This window comes from Argentina silus (assembly GCF_951799395.1).
Source record: "Argentina silus genome assembly, chromosome: 15".
NCBI classification, from domain to species: domain Eukaryota; kingdom Metazoa; phylum Chordata; class Actinopteri; order Argentiniformes; family Argentinidae; genus Argentina; species Argentina silus.
The window spans coordinates 2,148,560-2,175,225 of NC_139669.1; the positions used below are offsets into that span (position 1 = coordinate 2,148,560).

The following is a 26,666-nucleotide window of genomic DNA, read 5'->3' on the forward strand; positions in this document are numbered from 1 at the left end:
TGTGAATTAAGTCAGCAATCATCAACTTTAAGAACATATAGAATTTGCCCAATTACCTGATGTTACATAACTGTCCATGCCCCTCTCAAATGCCCCTGAATTTCCCCCTGGGATAAATAAAGTTTCTATCTATCTATCTAAATGACATTTCTTTACATTATATCAGGCCTGTGATCAAACCACCCCAAACTACTGTAAAATAACAATTAAAAAGACAACCAGACAATATTAGATGTCCCACTTCTAGATTTTATTTTGGTGGACACATACATTTGTTACTCTTTTCATATATCTTTAGATTTAATCATGTGAACATTCATAGTAACCAAACGTTAACACCTAAAAGCATCTGTAAAACAATACAATTAGTGCAATTTACAGTTAAAACTTTACAGTTTACAAACTAAAAACAGCTTTTGTCTGCAAAAATATACATATTTATTCGTTGTAACATTAAACGTCCATTAAGACTTAAGGTAAAAACTTAAAATATCTTTGATTACGCAAATAAAAATACAGAAAATGACAACATAAGTTATCTAGAGGCACATTAGCTCAAAGTGGTCTAGATTAAGATATTACAACCACTGCACCAGCAGGAGTGGAAACACACACATGTATGTTAAACATTTTGACACACAGGTAATACCACTGAGGTTCTAGAAGCACTTTAATGAGGCACTACGTGAAGGTTACGGCCCTGTCCAGAAACACACACAGACCGCTTCACCCTAGACACTTGATCCTAGACACCAGAGTAGTGTGGATCCGAGAGGATTTGACAGTTGTCGGCAATATAGTGGCAGCTCAACCTTGCCCTACTATGCAAGATGGAATTTTCATCATATTGCTTATATCTATCCACTCCTTCCAGATCTAAAACAAGTTTCTAGGGCGCAGTAGAGGGCTAGGGCTCGTTTCTGGACAGGACCTCGGCCTAACGACACCACAGAACGACACTTCGGCCTGACTGAGGATCCATCGCACAGCAACAGGCACAATTGACGCAGAAGCGGTAAACTTACTACGGTATGCACATAATGGTAACATTCAACACAAAACAGTACCTTGGGGCATTGCTGTAATGCAGATTTCAGTGCGGTAACAGTGAGGAGAAAGGGCAAAAGAAAATGGCACATTAACCATAAAACCTTGTGCTGTTGGAAGAGTCTGCAACAAACTAACTAACTATAAAACCACTTCTCCCAAGTATTTTCGTAGCAGGGGGGGTGGGGGGACATTGTCTTTGGAGTGGAAAGCATATCGGCTATAGAGCCGGGCAATGCCGCCGAGCCGGACACAGTGTTTACAAAACATTTCCTGTGGTTTAAGGGTTTGAGTTATTATGTCACGTGGCTACAACAGCATCACAGCAATGATTCTAAAAGACTGTCTCTTACAATGAGCACTGAAGAACAGGGCTGACCCGTTGACATCAAAGACAGATATACCTAAGATACTGTAGGCTACATATCGATGTAAATACACAATACCTACCTCTACACGTAAGCAGAAATACAGTACTTCATGCATCTCCAAAAGGAATGAACATGTTAGACAATATCTCATATTATACAGATTAGAATACTCACATTACTGTTAATACACATGGTGTTGACTGTACATGCATAACACAATGATCATGTCCCAACAGTCTTCAAGTGGTTCCTGCCCTCATATCCATTCCTTTCATGACCACTGACTCGATGACTTGAAAGGCAAAGGTGATGGGCTGCATCTCGATAGTAGTTTCCCCTGCTTGCCACCAAAGTCCCTTCTCTCGTCTTCACTGACTGAAAGCGAATACTTGGAAATGTCATCCACACTACTTTCACCTATCCAGTGTTATCAACTCAGTGCAGATGAAGGAGGTGACAAGGAGAGGAAGTCACTTTTGACTATTGAGATGCACCCATGGAGAAGAACCACTGTTTCTCAGTCCTCTCAGACAAAGAAAGGAAGCCATTTAGAGAAGCGAGACACAGCCAATGAATGACTAACCACAGGTGACATCACCACGGTGCGTCCAATAGGGCCAAGATGACCTAACAGTCTGCGTTCCCTATTCATTCAAAGCCTGTAACTGTCTTTATACTGGTCAATTCCCCAACTCAACAAAAATATATTTTTAAAAGTATGAAACCAGGCAAAATCGTTTCAAACCAAACCAAATCGATCGTTTCAGTGTGAAACCAAAAATAACTTCTGCAGCATAAACTTCACATTACTCATTAATGCCATGCGTTCACGTTGCACAGTCGGGATAATGTTATTGATTTAAACCCAAAACCCGTTTAGCAGCTTTGATTGAATAGGACCCTTAAAACTGCTACAGTGGGGTGAAGGACTCCAACGTTTTGTCACACACTAGCACCAATTAACAAAGGGAATCGATTGACATTTAACTTACATTTTTGTTTTAAAACAACGACAACCATGGGTTAATGAAATACTGTTGTGGCGACATAATCACACAGTGCCAGGAAATCTTACTATTATTATCACTAGTTAGGGTTAGGGTCATGGTTCATAAGATAGTTAGGGTTAGGGTCATGGTTCATAAGATAGTTAGGGTTAGGGTCATGGTTCATAAGATAGTGTGTTCTATGACTTCTGCATCACTAGGAATGTGGACGAAGTGCCTCTTAACGAGGGCGGTGGGGCACAGGACTGTCAACAGGAGACGGAGGGATTATAAAACACCATCTCTACCACAGCCTAAACGTGATCTAGGTTAAGTGTACAGGAGTACTAAAGAAACCTCCCTAGTTAACAATAACGCATTTTCTCTTCAATAATGCTCTTCAATAATGCTCTTCATCCAGCAGCCATTTCATTAAAGGAGATACTGATCAAATCTGGCTCCCCTGTGGCCATGAGTCAAAATTGCAATTATGATAAGCTGGGTGTGTTTAAAGGTCGTAGTACTACCCGGCTTCCACAGACCATTGAGATACGATCCTGAAATGTCAAGTGAACAGGTAATAATACATGTTTGCTACAGATAGTTTTGATTTGCCTACTTTCTGTAACTAGCGATGATTTGACAACAGAATGGCTGTACAGGCCAGAAGAAATCAACATGCTAATATCATAGCAAACCGAAACATTGGTGGGTTTCTTTTACTTAAACACTATCGCTCCACAATCCCTGCAGATTTTTCAAAGATTATTATTATTTTTTTTTATATGCTGTAGTACTGTGAAAATGTCGCGTGTAGCCCCTTGAAGCTAGAGAAACGAGTAATGAAGAAAGCTAAGACATGGCGTTACGATTAGAGTGAAACTTTCAAGTCATGATTCCATTAAGAAGTCCTACATCCGATGATACGTCTGTTAAGTGGTCGGAGTGCATTTGTGAGGTGGTTAAGTGTGGATGAGCACATATCCAGTAGTGAGAGTGATTGCTACAGTGAGAGGTTATACACTGTATGAGGTACTTAGCTACAGGGGTGAGTATGCACTTAAGGTACATTGAGATATGAGTGAGTGAGTGTGAGTGTGTGTGTGTGTGAGTGTGTGTGCGCGCTGACGTGCACATTTCTCCTGTCAGAAGTCTCCACTTGGACTATCAATCCTCCTCCTTGAAAGCAACACCAGTTTTTCTGCCCACAGGAGAGGCTGTGTTATGCTTTTTAATGTGTCGATCAACGTATCCCCGCTCGACAAAAACAAAGTGTTGCGCGCCTTTCATTAGACCATTTATGAGCGTGTCAGCGACGTACGAATGTTCAGGAGGTGGCCAACACCCCTCGGTGACACGAGACGCGATTTCTGTTGATACATTTCTAAACTGAAGGGTGGCCTTGGCAAATGAGTCATTTCAATTCTTTGTTAACGGCCCCCTCCAAAGAAGACTTGAGGGCGGTTACCACAGAATTCAAAATCAATCAGTGGCAGTTACATTTGCCAAGACCCACCTTTCAGTTAGAAATGTAAGGAGGGGCCCAGCCTTCAGTTTACTTTACCCAAAAACGTATGGATCACTGTGGACTGAGACAGAGATCGAGGAGATTAGCTTTAAGTATTACTAAGTTAATGGAAAAATAATAGGCAGTGTCTCACAATGGTTTCATACAAATGCCATTACACGCCCACTGTGCTATTTTAGGCGAAATGTGAGTAATTTCTTTCCTAATCTACTTTGGCGATTTTCCTAACATTTAGCACTTGTTTTCTAAGCACTTGAGTATTGAACTGTTGATCAACAATTTGACACTAGTGACTCTGTAGCTGCTCTAGAACTGAGGCGACCTGATGGAGTTAAACTTGGAAGGTGAGAATGGGAGGGAACTGTAAACACCCGTGACAGACTCCTCCTTTGTCAACGCACCACCCTAGGAGCTGCCAGTGCTAGCAAGCTACGCAAACCCATCTGAGAAGCCATGATGGGGCACACAGGCCCCTGCCACAACCACAGATCTGTGCCGGAGCCTAAATGGAGTCCCAGTGGCATCAGGAAGCAGGCTAAGAACGTGCGACTGGGAAGCGTCAGTGGCCTCCATCGCTGGACGAAGGACTCTCGGAGCGGCCCTCCTTCAGGCCGGCAGACTGCTGCTTCTTCTGCTTGTGCTTGGCCTTCCTCAGCATCCTCACCTGCACACAGACAAGACCAGGACATTGGATAAAGCGCTCAGAAAGCACGTAATAAAGCAGTATTCATGCTTTCATAGACCTTGGGTGACCTGAAAGGCGCCTCCAAATAAAATGCATTATTATTATTATATAGATCCATAAAATCAAGTGAATCTACAGCACTTTGATAAAAGTTGCATTGAGTCTAGAGCTTTTTGCTTAAAATAATGTAATGTAACAATGTAATATCACTAATGTAATGGATCCACAATTTCCCCTCCTGGGAAAATAAAGTGATGGATGGGTGGATGGATGGATGGGTGGATGGATGGATGGATGGATGGATGGATGGGTGGATGGGTGGATGACTGACTGACTGACTGAGGCTGACCTTTGGCCCAGCAGCGGAGATGATGATGTGTCCTGGGGCCTGGATCCAAGGCTCTCCGTCCACCTGTACCGTGATGGGCTTGGTCACCGTGATACGCACGTAGTTCCCCTGGGCGATACGAATCCCCGAACGCAACCCGCTCTGCACCTGGCCCTGCAACACACACACACATACACACACATCTATAGATCTACAATACACATTCAGTATATATTGGCCCATATTTGTGTACGAGGCTAAGCACAGATTTCACTTTGAAATGGATAATGAAATAAAAAAATGAAGGCGGTCCAAACTCACCATGTGTACGACGCCCGTCACCCCCACCACCTCCAGCATACCATCGTCAATCCGGGGTCTACCGTAGCGAGAGTCCCCCTCCGACCCCCACAGGTCTGCCCCAGAGCCCCAGCTACACATGCACGCACGCACACACACACACACACACACACACACACGAGAGTGTAACGGTCAATGTGTGAGCGTTCCTCCAAGTGTGTAAGCAGTGTGTTTGGGTGTTGCGTGTGTGTGTGTGTGTGTGTCCTACCTGGGGATATTGAGGAAGATAAGGCCCTCTATATTGGGCAGTTCCACCTCCTGTTTGTCCACCTGCAGTTTGAGGTCCTTGTGGAGGTTCCTCGTGTGACTCAGCCTCTGCAGGCCCACCTTCACGTACACTCCCTTGTTGTGGAACCTACACACACGTGTACTGCTTTTAGCAGTAGACCTATGCTCTGTGATCTTATGCCCATATATTTAGTAGATTAGAACTTATATATATATATATACACACACACAGTACCAGTCAAAAGTTTGGACACACCTTCTTATTCAATGGTTTTTCTTTATTTTTTATTATTTTCTACTTTTTTTAAAATTATTTGTAGATTAATATTGAAGACATCAAAACTATGAAGGAACACATATGGAATTATGTAGCAAACAAAAAAGTGTTAAACAAACCAGAATAGGTTTTATATTTTAGATTCTTCAAAGTAGCCACCTTTTGCTTTGATGACAGCTTTGCACACTCTTGGCAAGGTGTGTCCAAACTTTTGACTGGTACTGTATATATATTAGTTAGTATTGGGATAGGGTATTGATCTGATTCTACCTGCTGCTGAATTTCCCCGGCTCCTCTTCGCGGGCATGGTGGAAGTCCAGACTGAGTTCAGCATCGATGCCCAGCCCAAAGTAGTTGTTCATCTGAACGATCTAAAAACACACCAGAACAAAGCTTTCACCACCTCACCACAGTACGTCCACCTATCCAACACCTCTCCCATCTCCACAAGAGTAAAGCATAGTGTTTCTGTCTGTCTGTCTCTGTGTATATCTGTTCCCCTGCCAGGTATGAGTGTGTGTGTGTGTGTACACATGTGCGTGTGCGTGTGTGTGTGCGTGTGTGTAGGTACAATTGGGTGATTGTGGACTGGACCTTTGGTGGTTCCAGGAAGCCGTTCTCCGTTCCGTCCTCGTTCATTTCCTGTGCGTCCAGCAGGATGGTCCAGCGGTCCATCTGCACTTCCTCCGCCTCGTCCACCGACAGCAGGATGTGGTGGGGGTCCTCGCCGCTGTAGCCCGTCCCCCAGCGCAGGACACGCGCCAGGTCGTTGCCTGAGCAGGACGGAGAGACGGAGAGAGACATGAAAAAAGACGACTGCAGTCTGTGGATCAACAGCAGCACGTGGTTCTTCACATCGACATGCTGCTGATATACTATCATAGCTGACTCTAGAACTAATGTGTCACGAGCCCTGGATCACCAAGGCTTCTAAGCTCTCACCTGTGCCCAGAGGAAGGATGCTGATGGGGGGCTCAGGACAGACCAGCTTGTGTCTGATAGCCTCCAGGATCCCCAGGACCCAGCCCACTGTCCCATCACCCCCACACACCAGCACCCGGAAGTGGGAAACCTCCTTAAACGTGTGGAGGCTGGAGGGGGCAGAGAAGTAGTAGTAACAGGAAACGGATGAGAGGTTTTTGTTTTCATTCATTAGAAATTCAGTTAAATCTCCTTTCTCCCTTTCAATCAAGTAAGAGCATGCGAAAAAGCTTTTGTGGTTGATATTTGGAATCACTGATTGATCGATCTCAGATGTCAGTGCCCAACCGACATATTCTCTCACCCAGCCAGCGGTCCTCCATTGGTCAAGTCAAACACCTGGTGAGGGTTGAGAAGCTTCCGGAAGCTGTAGAGGAGCTCTCGGCCCTTCAGCCCACCGCTCTTGGGGTTGACGAACACCAGCAGAGGAGAACTGCCTTTGGTCAGCTTGTTGTGCTGTGGTACAACAGAATTACAGTCAGCAGTACCGTCAGTACAGGAGAGTTACACCATGTTTCTTTTGCTTCGCAGAAATTCACCCAAATGAGCACCCAATCTTCCTCAGATTTTGGGTTTTGTTTACTTTAGCATTAGAATTGTTGGGAGAAAATGGCATTGTTTAGGACTGCTGTTAGCATCAGCGTGCTCCATGAAACACTTTCACCTATCAACCTTCCCTCAGATGCTTTTACCCATCAACCTTCCACATATCAACATTTCAGGACGTCACACTGTGTAGATGCAAATGTCTTCCATCACTGCACAAGGATACTCCAGACAGAGGATGTTGATTGACACGGTGGCGAGTGTTACTACTACAGAGACAGCAATGATTGACATGGGGGCTAGTGTTACTGTACCATGATCTCTGGTACCACCAGGGAGCTCAGCTGCTTGTTGCTGACGGCAATGTCCTTGGCCAACATGTAGATCCTCTCAGCCTCAGAGAAACACGAGATCTGCAGCACAACCGCACCTGCAACACACACACACACACACACACACACACACACACACACACACACACACACGCACACTTGTAACACCTCTACTATACTCCTGCCATACACACTCTAAGGGCGTTATAACAACATCCCGATATGATAAGTCAGAGGTTGTCATAGCCAACACTGGCACCCGTTCGGTCTTTACACAACACAAAAATGATAATGACATAAGCTAGCCAAAACCGGCGTGCCGGTATTACGATATAAAAGAGTGTCATACAACAGCACCGTCCCGCTTAGCTGACTCACAACGTTATTCGATACACACAGAAGGATAGCCCAGGCTGGACCGCTGCCAGTGTCATGATCACATTACAAAAAGCATCAGCCATCTAACAGACCAATACTGAATGGAGCACTTATCTGTGGGGCGGTGGCAGCTGCGGCTGCAGTGGAACACAGGCTGGCTGTCAGTCAGTCGAAAGGCTTACGTAACGCTGAATGGAGATGAGGGGCTAGGGTCCTACTGTGAAGGCCCAGAGAGATATGGGGCTAGGGTCCTACTGTGAAGGCCCAGAGAGATGAGGGGCTGGGGTCCTACTGTGAAGGCCCAGAGAGATGAGGGGCTAGGGTCCTACTGTGAAGGCCCAGAGAGATGAGGGGCTAGGGTCCTACTGTGAAGGCCCAGAGATATGAGGGGCTAGGGTCCTACTGTGAAGGCCCAGAGAGATGAGGGGCTAGGGTCCTACTGTGAAGGCCCAGAGAGATGAGGGGCTAGGGTCCTACTGTGAAGGCCCAGAGAGATGAGGGGCTAGGGTCCTACTGTGAAGGCCCAGAGCCACAGAGCAGAACAGAGCAGCTAGCTGAGCTGAGCAGTGCTTCAGTGTTTGTCAAGCAGGGGCTGTGTGTCCTGAATGGTGATGATGTGGAATTGAGGGCACGGGGGGGTGGGTGGGGGGAGGGTGAAGGGGGTGGCAGCGTGACAAGAAAAAGAGGGACGAAGGATTGAGGCTCTGTGATGGACTGTTTTCGTGGCGACGTACCCACCTTGGCTCCCGTAAACATGCGTGACGTTGACCAGGTGACCTACAGAGACAGAGAGACAGAGACACAGAGAGAGAGAGAGAGAGAGGAAAGAGAAAAAAACCTCATGAGACTTGACCTCCATCCTACATTATCGACTCTCACTAAGGGTAGTCGGTGTCAGGGACGGCATACAGGAAACGGTCGGGGGCGACATGAAATGAACAGTAAGAGTACAGTCACTGAACACCACGGGACTCCAGTACTATTCCTGTAAAGCAGCAGCAGAAGCAGAGTGGTGCATAGACTCACTCTTGACAGCGAGGTGTTCCCGAAGCAGGTCTGTGTACTCCTCCTTGCTCAGCTGCGGAGGCAGCCCTCCTACCAGCAGGTTGACCTGTACGACCCTGTTCCTGCACTCTGTTATATAGAAACGTGTCTGGTTCATCTGCCGCAGAGAGATCTAGGGGAGGAGAGGAAACATGGCTTACACACAGATCAAAACACAGGCACGCACACGCACGCACATGCACGCATGTAAACGACACATAATCATAATCCTGAATGTCAACTTGATAGACCTCATACCTTCCTTATCTCGTTCAGTTTGTCCAACAGCATCTCCTGACCTGTCAGAACCTGTCTCTGAACTGGGAGGGGGGGAGGATGAGAACATCCAGTCAACCAACTGTCACTTAACTCTATAGAGCGTGTAAAAACAGAGAGCAGCGCACTTCCTTCTTCCTTGATGTAGAAGAGGCAGAGCAGACAGAACTGGACACGTAGAATCCTCCACCCTAGTCCTTACCTTGCTTACTGCCCATGAAGACCTCCACAAGGTTGAAGTTAGAGGGCTCTTCGTCCTGAATGAGAGAGCAACACAAAACATGAGAAAATACACTCAGGTTGCAGTTAGCCTTAACAAAGAAGACTCTTAGAAGGTTATTAGAATATCAATCCGGGCCACCATGTTACGCCATGTTAGTGACAGGTATTGTGTGATAAGTGAAATAAGTTGCATTTAAGGTGGACCAGTGTGTTGTGTTCGTGAGGTACAGTACCTGTCTGCCCATTTCAATGAGGACCTCCTTAATGACTGAATCCACTGTGCTTTTCTTGGAGATGGAGATAGAGATGTAGGCCACGCCCACCCTGCAAACACACACAGGGAAAAGAGAGAGTCATGTCACACGAATGAGAGAGGGTCATGTGGTTTCTATGTAGCAAAACAATAAAAGCCGGTATAACCACATAGTAGTGTGAGAGCTTGGCAAACTAGGGACATTTCTAACCAAGTAAGTCATCTTAAGAGTAAATACAGTACCAGTCAAAAGTTTGGACACACCTTCTCATTCAATGGTTTTTCTTTCTTTATTTTTTTATTATTTTCTACATTGTGGATTAATATTGAAGACATCAAAACTATGAAGGAACACATATGGAATTATGTAGTAAACAAAAAACTGTTAAACAAACTAGAATATGTTTTATATTTCAGATTCTTCAAAGTAGCCACCTTTTGCTTTGATGACAGCTTTGCACACTCTTGGCTACTGTATATTACAAGCTTTAGGCCTGATAACCTAGTTTAGGCCATACGAACGGTTTATGAACATGACGTAAGTACAGTGGCTTTCAACAGAATCACCATAAACCATCGAGTTCTGTCCAAGTTCACCGAGTTCCATTATTACTCTGCAAATGACTACATTTCCCAGCACCACTCACTTGAGCCAGCCGGCGTAGATCTTGAGGACCTCAGTGTCCTGTGGCCTGGCCCTCAGCAGCCATGCTTCGGGGACACACTCCTTGAACACAGCCTTGTTGTCAGCGGTGCCGTTACGGTTGAGGATGTCGTCGCTCTGTAATGTCCCCTGCTGGCCACCGTACTCCTGCAGCTCGTAGTTGTCAGGATCGTCTGGGATGTAGAAGGCTCTCAATGCTGACTCCTACAGGTTAAAGGTCAACGCAGGGATTACATGTTTCATTACATGTTTCAAACCTTTGCTCCTACCATGGTAACTGATTACTATCACTATGTACTATCACTGTCACAGGTCAACGTCACAATTACATAGACGTTTAGAACGATTGTTATGTTGATTATTAAAAGTGTTAGTAATCGTAGTTTGGGTAGTGTTGATGATGATAGTAGTAGAGGTAAGGCATGTGCCATAAATGTAGTGTATTAGCTATCACAGTGACAATAATAGCAGTATAAAATGACATTTGTGCAACAAACATCACTCTTATAAACAATGGCACTACTGATGCTGGGGAAACTGTTTTAATTCCGTGTTAATCTGGTTTTAGAGACCAAGATCAAATCTCACCACCACTTCCTCATTCCTGGTTATCCGAGGGATGGATACCAATCGGAATTGGCCACGTTTGACTGCATCATCACCGTCGAATATCTTGAGAACCTGCTTCCCTACGGTTAGCAAAACACACACGCAGAAACACTCTTCAAACAACCTGGGGTAAAAGGTATAGTTTACTCAGATGATAGATCGAGTAGTTTATGGTGGAACCGGACATGCATTGCCAAACACACAGACTGTGATAAACTTATCATTGTGTCCACACCTGAATCAGGTGTGGTTGCAGGTTGGCTTTCCTTGGCTGGAACAGAGATCTGTGTATCAACCTCATCTGAGCTTTCTGTAGAAGCACAATTTAAGGGAAGGATACAATAGAGACAATTAGATACATACATAGAGACAATTTCTGAGTGACATTATTGAAAGAATACCACATTTGCACAATAAGCTTGAACAACACACTGTGTTTTTTTACATAATACTCTGTGACATTCTCAGTTTCAGAGAGGATGTGGTATGTGTGTCTTACCAAGCTCGTTCTGACAGCTCTCAGAGATGCGGTAGCAATGCATCTTGCTGAAGTTGCGAGAGCAGATCCTCACACAGGCTGGGTGGAGTAACATGTTACAAAGACGCCCTAGACCACACTCTGGAGGCACGATGATGTAACATGCAGCATGGGCCTGGGGGGAAATAAAAAAAAAAACATGGCATGACACAGACCCCGATAAAGAAATGGTGAACAAGTTGTCTGGCATTACTAGCTACAGTTGGTCGAATAGCTGTAGCACTGTTGTTTGAGTATAGTTCCTCTTTTTGTGTCTGTGTACTGCACCTCGGGGGCACGGTACGGCATCTATCTTGCGACACACAAACGTCAAGTCAAGTCAAAGTGCTTTATTGTCACATACTGTGCAAGCAGAGCAGTAAAATGCTTAGTTTACACAGGGCCTCAACAGTGTCATACACAATACACAATAAAAAAACATATTAAATGCTTAGATACACCCTAACTAAATTGCATGATAGAAAGACAAATACTGGTTAGCAATAGATGAAGAATATTAACATTAACAGTATAAGAGTAGGTGGTAGTAGGCAGTGGAGAAAGCAGTAAGTACAATAATACATCAATAAATAGGCCTCTATCCATCCGTAATGTGTCCAACATATAGCAGCAGTCAATATGACAAGTCAATATAGCAGCATGTCGGTGGGAGTGTGTGCGCGCGTCTACAACAAAGCAGAAAAAGTGTGTGTGTGTGTGTGTGTGTGTGTGTTGCAGTAAGGCGCAAACGTGAAACCAAAAGGATGGAGATGTCAGCCTTAACAGGGTACTGATTTGAGAGACGGTCAAATACGGGTATGGTTTGTTTGGGAGTCTTAGGGTTAGGGTTAGTCTTAGGGTTAGGGTTAGTCTTAGGGTTACGGACCGTGATGCCGCACCACTCGCACCGCATCCCCGCCAGGACGTCCGAGGAGCCGCAGGTGCGTCTGCAGATCTCACAACGCGCCGTCGACGGAATGTTCCCCTCCCGCCAATGATGGTGGAACGTGTCCTAGAGGAGAGGGAGGGAGGAGAGGATGGAGAAACAGTAAAAAAAAAATGAACTGTGGAGAAAGGAGAGAGGCAGGACGGAGAGAGTAAAAAACCCCCCCAAAAAAACACTGACTTAATAATGCACGTTATCTACGGAAATACCTTCCATTATCTTTTAATACTTATGCACTAGTGTGGTCTTCCCCTGGCATCCGGGATGAGTGCAATTGTCTAATGCACAACAGAGTGGCTCTATAGGCCTGAATGTCTGGAATTTAATTGATTTTAATGTAAGCCTGTGGCAAATCAATTTCCCCAACCGATCAATAACATCCAATTCTAATAAACATATATGGAGAGAGAGAGAGAGAGATAGTATGAGAAACATTATGCCACGTAGGGAAGGCACTTCATTTAGGCCATCTGTTGGCTAATGCTTATGCTTTTATCCGTTTCCAGAAACAGACCTCAGTGAAGGTAACTGTTCTGTATTCTGTTTTGCTTCCTGGCAGAATGTGCTTGTTGTCCCAAGAGTTGTCATTAGAAGAAAAAAACTAACAGTATTTTAGACAGAAGGCCAGTAATACGTACAAAGTCCTGGGTGCCATCCTGGTGGCAGAGACGACAGTCACCAACGCTGAACAACGCACAGTCCGAGTGGACATGCAGCTCACACACTGAGAACACAAGCACAAGAACAGCTTATTACTTTGGTTAAAGTCACAATGACAGAGGTAAAGACATGCAGCTCACACAGCGAAACACAAAGGCAGAGCTTGGACAGTTGGTGGTTGGGGTGCTACTTAGCCTCTAATATTTCACAGAAGTAGGGTAGGCTTTATCTAGACAGATATACCATCACAATGAAGCCTTTTTAATTGGAACCCCTGCAGTGCCTTGGACATCTTTTTTTTTTTTGGCTTTATGACAAAAACAGGGCTTATTCCTTTTGGTCGCAAACCACTTCTCTTGCCAGTGAGCATTGAGTAATTTTATCTACCAGGAGGACTGCCCTGAGGGGGTTTAGAAACTATTTGTAAAGAGTTGAATGGATTTTCTTCTACAAAGGGTCTCCTTTGGTTGTGTAACCGTCCTCTTCGGTTTACTTTGCCATTTCCGTGTACACACTCATACAGGCTGAGTGTTTGCTAGTTTTCACACATTTACAAAACGACACCTAAACTTCTGCCGAACCTGCAACACATTGGCTAAAACAAGGAAACACACAAAAAAAACACTTCTGCATTTAGTTGGTCAGTGTAGATGCTGATGAAGACCCACCTTCACAGCGAAGGGCAGGGTGTCCCTCCAGGTGTTTTCTGCACACACAGCAGAATTTCTTTTTCTGACCCGCTGGACCAAAACAATGGGCCACAGGGACCTGGAGAATCAGAATTCAGAATCAGAATTCTTTTATTTGGCCAAGTATATTTGTACATACAGGAAATTGACTTGGTGAGGTTGGTGCTTGGGACATAAAAAACAATATGTAAGCAAAATATTAACAATGTACAAAATAGCAAAATATTAACAAAATAGCAAAAACTAATTTACAAAATAGAACAATAAAACAATAAATTATGTAGGCTGAAATGGAGGAGGAGGAGGAGGAGGAGGAGGTGACAGAAGAGAAAAACAGGGGCACATGGATGAAAGGAGACACAGACAAACAGATATCTACAATAACTAATAAAGGCTTTAGCAGCCTAAACTGTGTCTGTGTATACCCACAATACATACAATGCCGGTTAATTAGTAGCATTGTGCAGAGTAGTACTTCATTAACATAACAAAAATGTATACACAAACAATGTTACCAGTCCCTGGAATCACAATGTAACCTCTCTTACCAGAGTACCCCCCAGGGGTACCCCCCAGGCCTGCATAGGTTAGGCACTAGGCAGTCACAATGTAACCTCTCTTACCAGAGTACCCCCAGCAGGCCTGCATAGGTTAGGCACTAGGCAGTCCACAGAGGTGTGATGTCACTCACCCGCACAAGTGTTTGGGCCATGCAGGAGCACACAGTCCTCACAGTCTTCAGGCACTTCTCATGACACATGAAGTTACACACTAGGGGAGGGGTGAGAAAGGGAGGGAGGGAGGGAGAGGGAGGAAAGAGGGGGAGGCAGGGAGAGATGGAGTGCAGAGGAGTGGGTGGGTAGGAGAGAGTAAGTCATCTGCTCGTCCTAAATGGCTTTAACAATCTGGTGATGCATAATAGAAGACTTTGGGGATGAACAACCTTTGTATAATACACTATCAATGTGTTCATGGTGCCACCGCCTTCAAAGGAGCTTTAAAAGGCTTCTCATACTGATTCATAACAGCTCATCGCTATTTTTAACAGCCTGGATGAAAGCATACATTCCTGTGCATTATTTATCGCACAATAGCGGTTCACGGGAAGTGTCAGAGCTATTTTGCCTGAATTCAGGATGACAACAACTGTATGACTCAAGTCAAAATTGGAGCTGTATTGAAAGGAACAGTGATTCACCACAAAAGGGGCAGCCTGTCTGCCTCGGCTGGTGAGGCTCACATCTTCCTCCATTCAATCTCTTTGAAGAAGCATCAGAAGGGACTGTGGTTATGACAGGTCCTCAGCATAGCAAAGCCTCAGGAGACACACTACAGCCACTGTCATGTGATGACATATTATGGGGTTGACACCACAGCTTCAGCCATTTGAGGAGCCTGCTGGACAAGAGCGTTCGGATTCACCGACGAGCCGGTCTTGGCTTCTAGTGTTTAGAGAGACTTGCATCGATTCAACGCATTAACACTACATGTCTACCTGCAAAGGTGGGCGGACGTCTAGGCTGCTTCAAGCATCTGCTTTAGGTCTTCACTTGGGCAGTGTGTACACGTTCTGTATGCTCAGCCAGACTCATTTCATGTCTGTCTGTGTGTGTGTGTGTGTGTCTCCCCATCCCTGCGCTACACACTCCACTCTGCCCTCTCCTCTCCAGCATCCCCAGTCCCCTGTTGCCATGCCGACCAGGAAAAGTAAATCACGACTTGACTGCGGCTGATTGCGCAACAGAGGCTTTTTGCATCTCGCCCCTCACTCTGCCCGGTAACACTGGTGCTGTCCGTCATCTGCCACTGCCGTGCCGCTGGCCCTATGCTTCAGTTATGTTATGCTATGGCTTCGTTGGCTTGCATACTTGTTTCTCAACGGATGTGTTTCCTACATTCTCGTAATGGTTCATGAGTGACGCTGCAGACCTGTCGACTGCTGAGAACGTGGAGATTGCAGGACTTTCTTGGATTAACTCTTGCATACAGAGTTTCTTACTACTTTAGAGCAGCGTCACAATCAATACATGAGATGGCACGTTGCCTAGACTAGATGGTGAAATTGAAGGATGGGGCTGTTTACACATCACAGTGATACACATCTCTTTCACACATTGTCTTTACTACAACAGTTTAGGCCCTACTGATCCTCATAGACTCTCACTGCCCTCAAGACTGTATTGACATCTTGTCTATATCATGGTCTTATGACAAGTTTAAACCTCCAACTTTCAAGTTACACTACAAAACGTCAAATGACTTCAATGCATGCATTCACCAATTCAGGATGAAGTGAACTCCACATCGTCGAATACGTTGACATTACAGTTGACCTTGTTTTTGAGTAAATCAAATACGTCAGTGAATGAATTAATGTGCCATCGATGTTCCCCTGATTAAAGGCTGGTGGCTCACGTTATAGGACATACATGAACAGATGTGTAGAAACAAAAAAAACAACAGAAGTGTCAGGTTGTGTACCTTCACAGACGAATCCGATAAGACCCCATATGAAATCGCTGCAGTTGTGGCAAAACGTTGGCTTGGTGAGAGTCACTTTCTTGAAGCAGTGTCCAGGTGCACTGACCCGGTACCTCGAACGGGAAGCTGGGGATTGTTGTGCCTTTTTCACCCCGGACAGGGGGCTCCCGCTGGGGCTCTCAATGCTGGAATTCCCATGCTTGACACGACCGCTGTCTGCCATGGTTTCCTCTCAAAAACAATAGTCGTGTCGCCTTCAATGAAAACGCTAGTTTGGCAAGCTAGCTAGTTTGGGGCAAATGTGTTTGGGCAAAAATGTTTCCGCTGCCAAGCTAGCGAGCACTACGTTAAACCACGTCGAGTCATTCCCGGGGGGAGCGAGCGGTGCCAGCCAGCTAAACAAACCAACCGGTTCTGAACGAGCTAACTGGCTTTAGCTGTCAGTGGTCAGCAAGCTAGCCGCAACATCGCAAAAACAGACGTCTTCAATGATCCAGGGAGGAGATTGTTATTATCAGATGAGTCTTGTCGCTGACCACCTAAAAAAACATTCTGCAAACAGAAACTTGCGAAGATCTTCTATACATCGTTCGAAAACGAGATCCAAGGAAATCCATGTCGCCACTAAAAGCAACAAGTGATTCACGAGCTAATTAGTTGCCTAACTTTGTTGGCTAAATGAGCTGTTTTCATCCTGATCTGACTCTAAATGAGCTGTTTTCATCCTGTGCTCTTTCCTCTTGCCCTTGGTCTCTCAAAACATTACACTGCTTCTACTTCCGCCCGTAGTTTTCCTACGCCCTCATAGACACATACAATGAATGAATGAGGCAGACAGACAGGCAGACAGGCATGTCATATGTTGAATGCAGATGAATGTCGATCTGATGGTTTACATTGAAGCAATATGGTAATTGTTTCATCTTGCCTTCTGATAGGCTGGGAGATATGTCCGCCATAATGGTTACGCATATCCAATCGTTTCAGATCTACAAGGTGAAGGAGAGAGATTTGGATACTACCTCCACAGCCAATCTTTTGGTATCCTTCATGCATGCATGCCACCAACCATCAGCCAAATAAACCAACCTAGGAAGCAACTCCAGTGAAAAGACTGTTTTTTTTTCAGAAGTTGACAGTTGATTTGGCCTTCATTAACCTTGTTGAGACCAGGCTTTCCAGGTTTGGAAAGCCTGGGGAAATCATTTGCAGAAAGTAGACACAAAGGTAGAAACTGTTTGAAATGAGTGATGCCTTGCAACACGTCAAACCAATCAAATATCTTGCTCCGGTAGAGCTAAAAAAAACAGAATTTAGTTTTTCCTTCAGGTTTTCTTCCATTTTCTTCAATGTTGCAAGATAAACTAGTCCTACCAGGTCTGAAACGATGACGCACTAAACCACATGCAACCGTTCTACTGGCATGTGAGGGGGGGGTTCTTGGAACGTAACATCCAATAAAATTGCAAGCACATTCTCCCTTCGCTCAGTTAAATCCAAGCAATCTAAAATTCTCTGGACCTCCAAAGGAGACGTGAGAACAACTGATTTGGAGGTATGGCTCCGCAAGATTAGGCTTTCATTAATTATAGTAATAAAATCCACCATTTTGATTAAAAGAGCAATCTGGGATTGGTACATCCACTTTTGGACTTTAATTAATTATATATAGGCACTGATTCTTGAAGGATATAACTTAAATGTCATATGAGCTTAGTTCAATTTATCTCATCAGCACTGATAAGCACTCTTATAATAACACTTTTGTCTTTAACAGAATGCTGAAATGCTGAACTTGACATATATCAGGATCATTAGAAAACAAATAGCCTCGACGATATCGTTAAAAAATCAATCAATTTATTTTTCATTCACTTCTCTACTGTGATCTTAGTCTCCTTGTATACCACAATGCACTCTGATTCGACGTGTGTAGCGTCCTTACCCCAAAATGCTAATAATCCCGCCTCTTGATCCGTCACTCTCTTTGTATTAAGTCTATAAACACATATTCTCCGTTTATACGTGCGTCGGTTTAGCTCAGTGGTTACTTCATCGCATATGTTCCGTGATTCTACCTGTGCAAATGGGTTCAAACCCCGAGCGCTGTCCGACGTTTTACCGTTCGGATTAACCTCAAGAAAGCATATATTTTACAGATAGATATGCATAGGCTAGGCCACTTTATGGGCTCGTTAGTTATCATAATAACTCTCTTCGCGAACAAGACTGTCTGTATTCTGCCGTTGATTTTGGCAAGCCAAGGTTTTTTTTTGTTTGTTTGTTTGTTTTTTTCTCTCTCGATTTTTCAGCCTAATAATGGCTTCCTTGACTTTCATTGACACCTCTTTGGTCCTCATGTTGACTGACACAAATAGCAGACTCCAAAGGCAAATCCAAAGCCAAGAATCAATACTAGACGTCGAGCGCTCTCTTATGCCTGCACAAAATGTGACGGAACAAACCTGATTTACCAGAAACACCTGTCAAGCCGATTGTCCCATTACTTTTGGGTACTCTAAATAGGGGGGCTATGCAGAAAAGGTTCTGTGTGGTGAAACCAATATATACACAAATACCATCAAATCAAAGCTGAGAATTTCTTCTTTAACCTCGTAGTAATTGTTTGATACGATCCAAACATCTGGAGGGTAGAACCAAAAGAAGAAAACATGCATCACTGTCCCATTACTAACACAATACACTATATCTCCAATAGAGAATAATGCATGTGAACACATTTGCATCAGCTAACGTATCCAAGTTTGTTTAGTGGTTTCCTGATGTGGTGTTGTTCGGCCAGTAGGGGTCACTGTGTAACCCTGATGAGAGCTGTCGTCCATCACACTTGAAGATGGAACTGACAAAAAACCTCTGTAATATTTGCCTGACCTCTTTTTGAAGTCCTTGCATAATTCCTACCATAGCTTCAACTCGAAGACTGGTCTATTTTCCATGAGACTATGAATTCCTGTGTGTAGTGACTATTATACATGTGTCCGAAAAGCCTGCTCTAAACATGTTCAGTTGCACAACTAAAATAACTGGATGACGATATTTGAAGAGACAGCTGAAGAGGGGATTTGAGATAAAGGGAACAAGTACAGAAGCTATTTGAATACTGGCAGAAATGGAGCCACATTTACTAACTAGACTTACTACTTTTTACATTTGGATGTTGCAAAAGTCTGGTCGCAGATTTGTAGGGATACGGGGATGCGGGGACTTGGCTTCAAAGGTAGCAGAGCATTCCGACCGACGGCCACAGAACGAAAAGTGCCTTCACGTGACTTGTGCATCATTTACCTACCTGCTGTGCGGTGGTTGTGACATTTATGAATTTTATGATTTTTCTTTTTTTTTTTGAAAGGACGATAAATACGATAAGTTTGAGAAACTAATGCTTATGACAGCGAAGCTGCTGTGAATTCAAGGTCATGTGAATGCAAATGTTCAATCTTTCGGAATGCTGACTGAAATTGGGAATTGTTTGAGACAAGGTAATACTTTCCAGTTTACTATGTCTCTACCCTAAAACAAAATAAGCATAGGTTCTTGCGAGGTCATTTTACTCGTAGAAATGTCTTAAAATCCACAATCCGAGTCATCGTTTAGCCGTCTGCTACCTCTGAAGCCCCTGTGCCTACCAATCTGTGACTAGACTTCTACCACAACCAAATGTAAACAGCAGTTAGTCTAGTCACACACACACACACACACACACACACACACACACACACACACACACACACACACACACACACACACACACACACACACACACGCACGCACGCACACACACGCACACGGAATGGTCTAGCTAGCTGTACAGCAGCAGATACATGGGGTGTTAGTCTGTCTTGCACATTCATGGATCTAGTTCCCATGGTCTGAAGAAGATCCATTTATGTAGCTTGTTGTAATGTGGACAAAATAGACTCTTCAATGCCTCTAAACTCCACAATGAGTTTCACAACGATAAGGTCCGAGTTCTACGCTGGTCTACTTAAAACACTAGATGGCAGCAGTGTATCACTTATTTCAAAGCCAAACTGGCCAAGTCATGATATCCTCTAACCTATCGCTCCTCTCACCTGTCACCTATTTCTCCTCTCACACACATTGTAACAGTGCACCCGTAACAAATAAGTAAATAAAGCCAAACAATCATTTTTCATGAGGTTGATTGTAAAATAGATTCCTTTTCCACAGCATTCAGAGGCATGTTATCCAATATAAATTTTAGCAACGAACTGTAGCCTGTCATATTCAACAATATATTGTTTTTTCATCTGATTTCTCACTATAATAGCTGTAGCAATTCTGCTGGGATTGAAGAACAGAAGAGAAGGTTAGGTGATGGCTGGAAGACTCACAACCCTGCTGATTTGGAACAGATTGAATTGTAAGGTCCCTGGGGGGGGTAGGGGGGGGGGCAGACACTTCCCCTGCCCCCTCGTTGAGAGGGTGGATTGGATCCTTCTCAAGGGATCTGGTCTCAAAAGTCCAAATTATCATCCACACCCCTGACTGTTCAGGGTAACCAGCACAATGGGGTCCCCTGCCAGGGTTCCAGAGGCACCAGAGGCCCCTCTCTCCAGTGGTGGGCTTCTGATTAATTGAGTCTGGGGATGCGCGGCCTAGCTGCTGACAGATACAAAGTGCAGATGCCTGGGTGAGAGAAAGAGCCCTACATCTTCCCCTAGTGAGTCATTCTGTGTTGTGCAGGAGGGAAATGGAGCGGGCCCACCATAGGTGCTTTATTCTTGGTACTGCGCCATAAGCAGGGTGAGTCAAACCCAATGCACCATAGCCTAGGGCTGCTAACCCACATGGGGTTCTCCTACAGTATTGAGGTGGAAAGATAGATATTACAAAGTAATTATGACGATACCATTTCAGATATTTCTTTCAAAAGGACCAAATCCAATAAATCAATAAAGATAAAAAAAATGGATAGAAAAGCACCACCACAACAGAGAGGGTCTTGGACCAACATACAGCCATTAGGATAAACAAGTTTTAAATCGTTTTGCAAGCAATAAGCATGGTATAATCTCTACTACCTCCCCTCTCCCTCTCTCACACTGGGGATGTTTAACAGTGTTTGATTGCATGGTGGGAGGAGCGCAGGCTGGAACAGTGATGAGAGGCAATAATTGGAACAGCACACACGGGTACATACTCACGCACACACACACACACACACACACACACACACACACACACACACACACACACACACACACACACACACACACACACACACACATCGCAGGCATTGTTCAGTGTGAATTAATAAGGAGCTAACTGCCGCAGTAGGACTATACACAGCCAGTTATGCCGACATTCTCTCCCAAGAGACGGGACTCCTGTCTATACTGACACACAAATGATGCTTAACTGCCTGCTGCTGTAAATATGGTCATGGTTATAGCATTTTAACTACCATGCACTTCTCACATCTGTATGGAAACGTCTCGCTGGCTGTACACACACACACACACACACACACACACACACACACACACACACACACACACACACTCACACACACACACACACACACACACGTATGTGAATGTACAGCCACCTAGACCTTTCCATGTGTGGGTTTGTTTGTGTGCGTGCGTGCGTGCGTGCGTGCGTGCATGCCTGTCTGTCTGTCTGCTTGTCTGTCTATTTGACTAGGTTGGGAGTTGTGTTGGAATGTACAGCAGTTCCAGGATATCGTGAAGAAACACAAGTCTTCATCGCTCAGGCAGCAGAACCAATCACTTATGATTATGATTATATCATCCTGCTCTGAGAAGAGAAGGAAGGAGGGAGGGAGAGAGGGAGGGAGGGAGAGAGGGAGGGAGGGAGGGAGGGAGAGTGCTGAAAAAGAGAGCATGGGGTGCCTCTGTGTGGTTCAGTGTATAGTAAAAATGTACGGATAAAAATAGGATTTCATTCAACAATAAGGCCTATTCCAAACGATAGGAGCCCTTCGAAGAAGATAAGGCCAAATATTTAAGAGCTTCGCCAAAAGCATAACCGTAACCTCTCAATAGTTATACCCCCTGCTTCTCTGAACAGAGCCCAAAGGCCTTAGGAGGTGTACGTGGATTGAGCCATGTTTGCTAACTGATGAAGCTTAAACAGGAACAGAATCGTTTTATAAGAGTCTGGACTGCCTTTGAAAGCACAAGCTTGCCCCAGGACCAGTTTATGCAAAAACATGGCAAGATTATTCCCCCTCCCCCGCCCCACGTATTCATCCTCACTGTAGGTTATACAGAGGTCTTGCTGTACCCCCAGGACAATTATCACATCCAAGCAGTTTATGGACCAATTTTGAGGAGATTAATTCTGTGCAGATTATTGATGGCATCTGTCCTCTACATTGGTGTTATGTGCATCTCATCACAGCCAACCAGTGTGTGGGCGAGGGGACCAGGAAAGACAAGAATATCCATGAAGATCACAAAATGTTCCCTCCTTTCATCTTCATCTACACAATGTTCGTATTTAACCAAGCACAGCCTCTGCATATTACAGTTTAATTTGTGAGGCGGAAGAGAATTCTTCACATCTAAATTGCCCTCATGTATTTTCCATGTTCTTCTCCTCTTTTTTGGGGGGGGATTCTTTTTTTTTTTTTTTTTTTTTTAATATATCCATTGTGGTTTATCTAAAGTTATACGAAACCATTTTCAAAGTGTAAAAAAAGTCATGAAAAGTTGGGAATCTGTAACAACATTTGTCTCTCTCTCTCTCTTTCTCTCTCTCTCTCTCTCTCTCTCTCTCTCTCTCTCTCTCTCTCTCTCTCTTTCTCTCTCTCTCTCTCTTTCTCTGCTCCTCATTTTCCCTTCTCTGATGCCTCGTCTTTATCTGTCGGGCCTTGCTGAGTGGAGTTGTGAAAGCAAGCTTAACTCTTATCACTTTCTCATTATACATTATATCCTCACCCAATACTACGAGTCGCCCACGCTGAGAACAGTCTGGGCGATTTACTGTAAGTTTCAAAATGGAGACATTCTTTTCCATCTCACGCAGTATTGCTTATCTCTGTCGGGAAGAAAGGGCCGTTCAGGGCCCATAGCAGTCTTATATAACATGTTCAATGTACTCTGTGATAAGTGGAGGGGAGACAGAGGCAATTTAGGACAGGCATTGAGACGGGGAGTCCCTTACAGTTGGGGGTCCTTAGAGAGCATTGCGATGGCCCCAGACACATTCCGTTTGTATTTCATCCCTTTAGATGTGAAAGAGCTGTGGAAAGAATGCCTTCTTGAGAGACGAAAAACATCACTGGACTCCTACAATGAGTCACGGGTAGTGAGGAAGCGAAACCGCATGTCATAGTGTGGATATAAAGCCCTTAAGTCACACTTTTGATGTATTTGTGTTCTGACATTTTCATAGATCGATTTGATATTGACGATTTCTTTTTAATATTGACGATTACTTAGCGAACTGTTAATGTGTCAATCAATTAGAATGGCAATTAAGGACTCTGATGTCATTGAGCAGGTGCACACGTCAGAATCGTTACAGTAATGCATAAAAGGAAGATGAGAAAGTACCCAGAACAATCGGGACAGTGGAGTGATGACAAAGTACAGCAGATGTGTTTGGGTTGGTGGCGCATGGTGCATGATGCCTACTCTGCAGTTGCCTCCGAAATTATGACCAGATTTGCTTCAACATCAGTACCTTCCATCATCCTTATTCCATAACTATCGGCAGCCTTCTGAACATTCCGCTGAACACAGCCGTGATTTTATTCCAGTGCTGTTTACCGAGGGCCTACAAAGCACCACACATATATCTGGCTTTGCCAATACATGGAGTTATGTAGACACCTGCCATGATTAAGGACTGTACTCCCCCTTTTAATAAGTCATTGCATCCCCTTCACATTCCCCACGAGATGCGTAAACAACACTCACACAGCATGTCTGTAGAGGGACTCAGTCTTAATGGCCCCTTTTCAGAGGCTATTTTTCATCGAACCAGGCACATAGCTTCATGGACACATCCCTAACGCGGCATGTGGCAGTTCCCAAGGAATAATATCTTGATTATAACTCGACTGTACAGCCAGAAGACTTGGGCCAAGACCAAAGAAAACACTAACATAAATACATGCATATACACCCCCATGTGTCACAGTATAGCAATCTGGCAGAATGCATATTAGAGACTAGGAAGGAGGGACTGAACCATGAAAGGATCAAAACGCACAGTGATCAGGACAGTGAAACGAGTGGCTCCTGGGTGTAATTCTCATTAATGGTGTATCAGACATTGACATTTATACATTATGTACAGTGCACCGTGTGCATCACATAGATAAGGTTAATCCTCTTTGCAATTATTTTGATGAATAAACGATACTATTAAACCTGATCTATATTATAGGATTTCATAGGCCCAACCGTATATCTGCACTGAAAACCGTACTCACTAGTGTTCTAGATCAAGCCTTTAAGTCAAGCCAGGTAGAAGCAGTTTCAGTCAATCTCGCAATCTGTATTTAGCCCTTGTGAGAGTGAACAACCGAAGCCGAACCATTTTACACCCAAAAGTAGCAATTCACTGAAATATGCAGGCTTAAAGCCCCTACCTACGCCATTATGATGTTTGCTCTGTGTGGTTTTTCTCCTCTTGGCTGATTTACCTCACTAATGGCCGTCTGTGATTGGACCACTTGCCGGGCTTCTTCCTGCCTGAACAAGGGATGGCTGCCAACAGTGGTAGATTATACCTCTCCCCTACACTCCTCACATTGTAATAATGGCATATATGGATGGATGGATGGATGGATGGATGGATGGATGGATGGATGGATGGATGGATGGATGGATGGATGGGTGAGTGGGTGGATGGATGAATGGGTGGATGGATGAATGGGTGGATGGATGAATGGGTGGATGGGTGGGTGAGTGGGTGGATGGACTATCCAACCCATCCCTTACACAGAAATGTTTAAAATACAATAATAAAGAAATGTGTGGTGATGATGTCATTGCATTCCTCTCTAACCTCACCATAAGTAATTAAATGAAAATGTCATGATCAAGTTCAGGGAACGGAAGTTTACGTATACCATGTACAACCACCAACCAGTAGATGGACACACGTGTCTACCCTGACTAATTGAACAGGCAGTCTGCAAGTAGTAGGGATTTGTTTACAAGTAGTAGGGATTTGTTTACAAGTAGTAGGGATTTGTACTTGGAGTGTTACAAGTCAGTATTTCCAGACTAGTTTTATACAGCAGGCTCCATGCAGAGCGAATACATAGGCAATGAACCCATTGCACCACCTGCTATGAATTAATTCATAGATCATCTTGTGCCTTTATTAATGCATGAAGACTCACTGGGAAGGCCTCATCCCTGCCTCTGTGTTCCCCCACCCAGAGAACCAAGCACATGATTAATGGGTCTCCCCCAAACTGCATCAGTTAGCCAGGCGCTATCTGGTATTTGTCTTTACAAGATCGTATCGACTTTTGTGAGATCATGCAGAAAATGAACTGTCATGGACGCAGGCGCTTGCAGAATGAACGTTGGTAATACCTCTGGACTGGGAGGACAGCAGCAAGCCTTAGCAGAGCAGTCGACGACAGGAATACATACTGGCCGGGCCTGGCTAGGCAGATGAAACACTGCTACTGCTCTCTCACAAGAAAGTTAATCTTGTAACTCGCTTTAATAAGAGTGTGTGTGTGTGTGTGTGTGTGTGTGTGTGATGTGTGTGTGAGACAGAGAGAGATAGAGAGTGTGTGTGCATGCGTGCAATGCATGCCTGTGTGTGTGTGTGTGTGTGTGTGTGTGTGTGTGTATGTTAATAAGAGTGGCTCTCTGCTTCTGGTATGGAAATACACTTTACCAGAGGTCTAGTCAGTATATTACTACATATCAAGCTGTTCCACTGTATGCACAGACCAGATAATAGTGTCATTATTTTGTCTTTGCGCGCGGTGTGGACATTTTACAGAAAAAGCCAATGATGGCGTGCTCTGTCTTTGTTCTGGGTAAATGGGTACTTAGACTCAGATTAACATCCGAGACCCAACATCTAACACAGCGGATTTCAAGGACGGCTGTTTCTTCCTCTTGGACCATTACATTTCACAAGGACATGCAACACAACAAGCTATTAGAATAGACAGTATCCCCTATTTACATAACAATGTCTTTGGTGTTTCTGATATGCCTTTTTGCTCAGAATAATGTGACGTGCTTTCATAAATGCTACTTTTGGG

At 44.4% G+C, this 26,666-nt stretch overlaps 1 protein-coding gene across 1 annotated transcript; it reads right to left on the minus strand.

Moving 5' to 3' along the window:
- Nucleotides 1–228: 228 nt before the first annotated feature.
- Nucleotides 229–17,298, minus strand: dgkq (diacylglycerol kinase theta). Its single transcript, XM_083686140.1, has 23 exons — nucleotides 16,409–17,298; nucleotides 14,619–14,698; nucleotides 13,907–14,006; nucleotides 13,217–13,302; nucleotides 12,519–12,644; nucleotides 11,615–11,768; nucleotides 11,351–11,425; nucleotides 11,095–11,195; nucleotides 10,490–10,710; nucleotides 9,823–9,913; nucleotides 9,570–9,624; nucleotides 9,350–9,411; nucleotides 9,074–9,224; nucleotides 8,786–8,824; nucleotides 7,652–7,767; nucleotides 7,096–7,247; nucleotides 6,753–6,901; nucleotides 6,405–6,583; nucleotides 6,081–6,181; nucleotides 5,514–5,660; nucleotides 5,267–5,378; nucleotides 4,967–5,119; nucleotides 229–4,596 (listed from the first exon to the last, which is right to left on the minus strand). Exons 1-23 carry the CDS (start codon nucleotides 16,629–16,631, stop codon nucleotides 4,492–4,494), a joined length of 2,778 nt encoding a protein of 925 aa, XP_083542266.1. The 5' UTR covers nucleotides 16,632–17,298; the 3' UTR covers nucleotides 229–4,491.
- Between the last annotated feature and the right edge of the window lie 9,368 nt (nucleotides 17,299–26,666).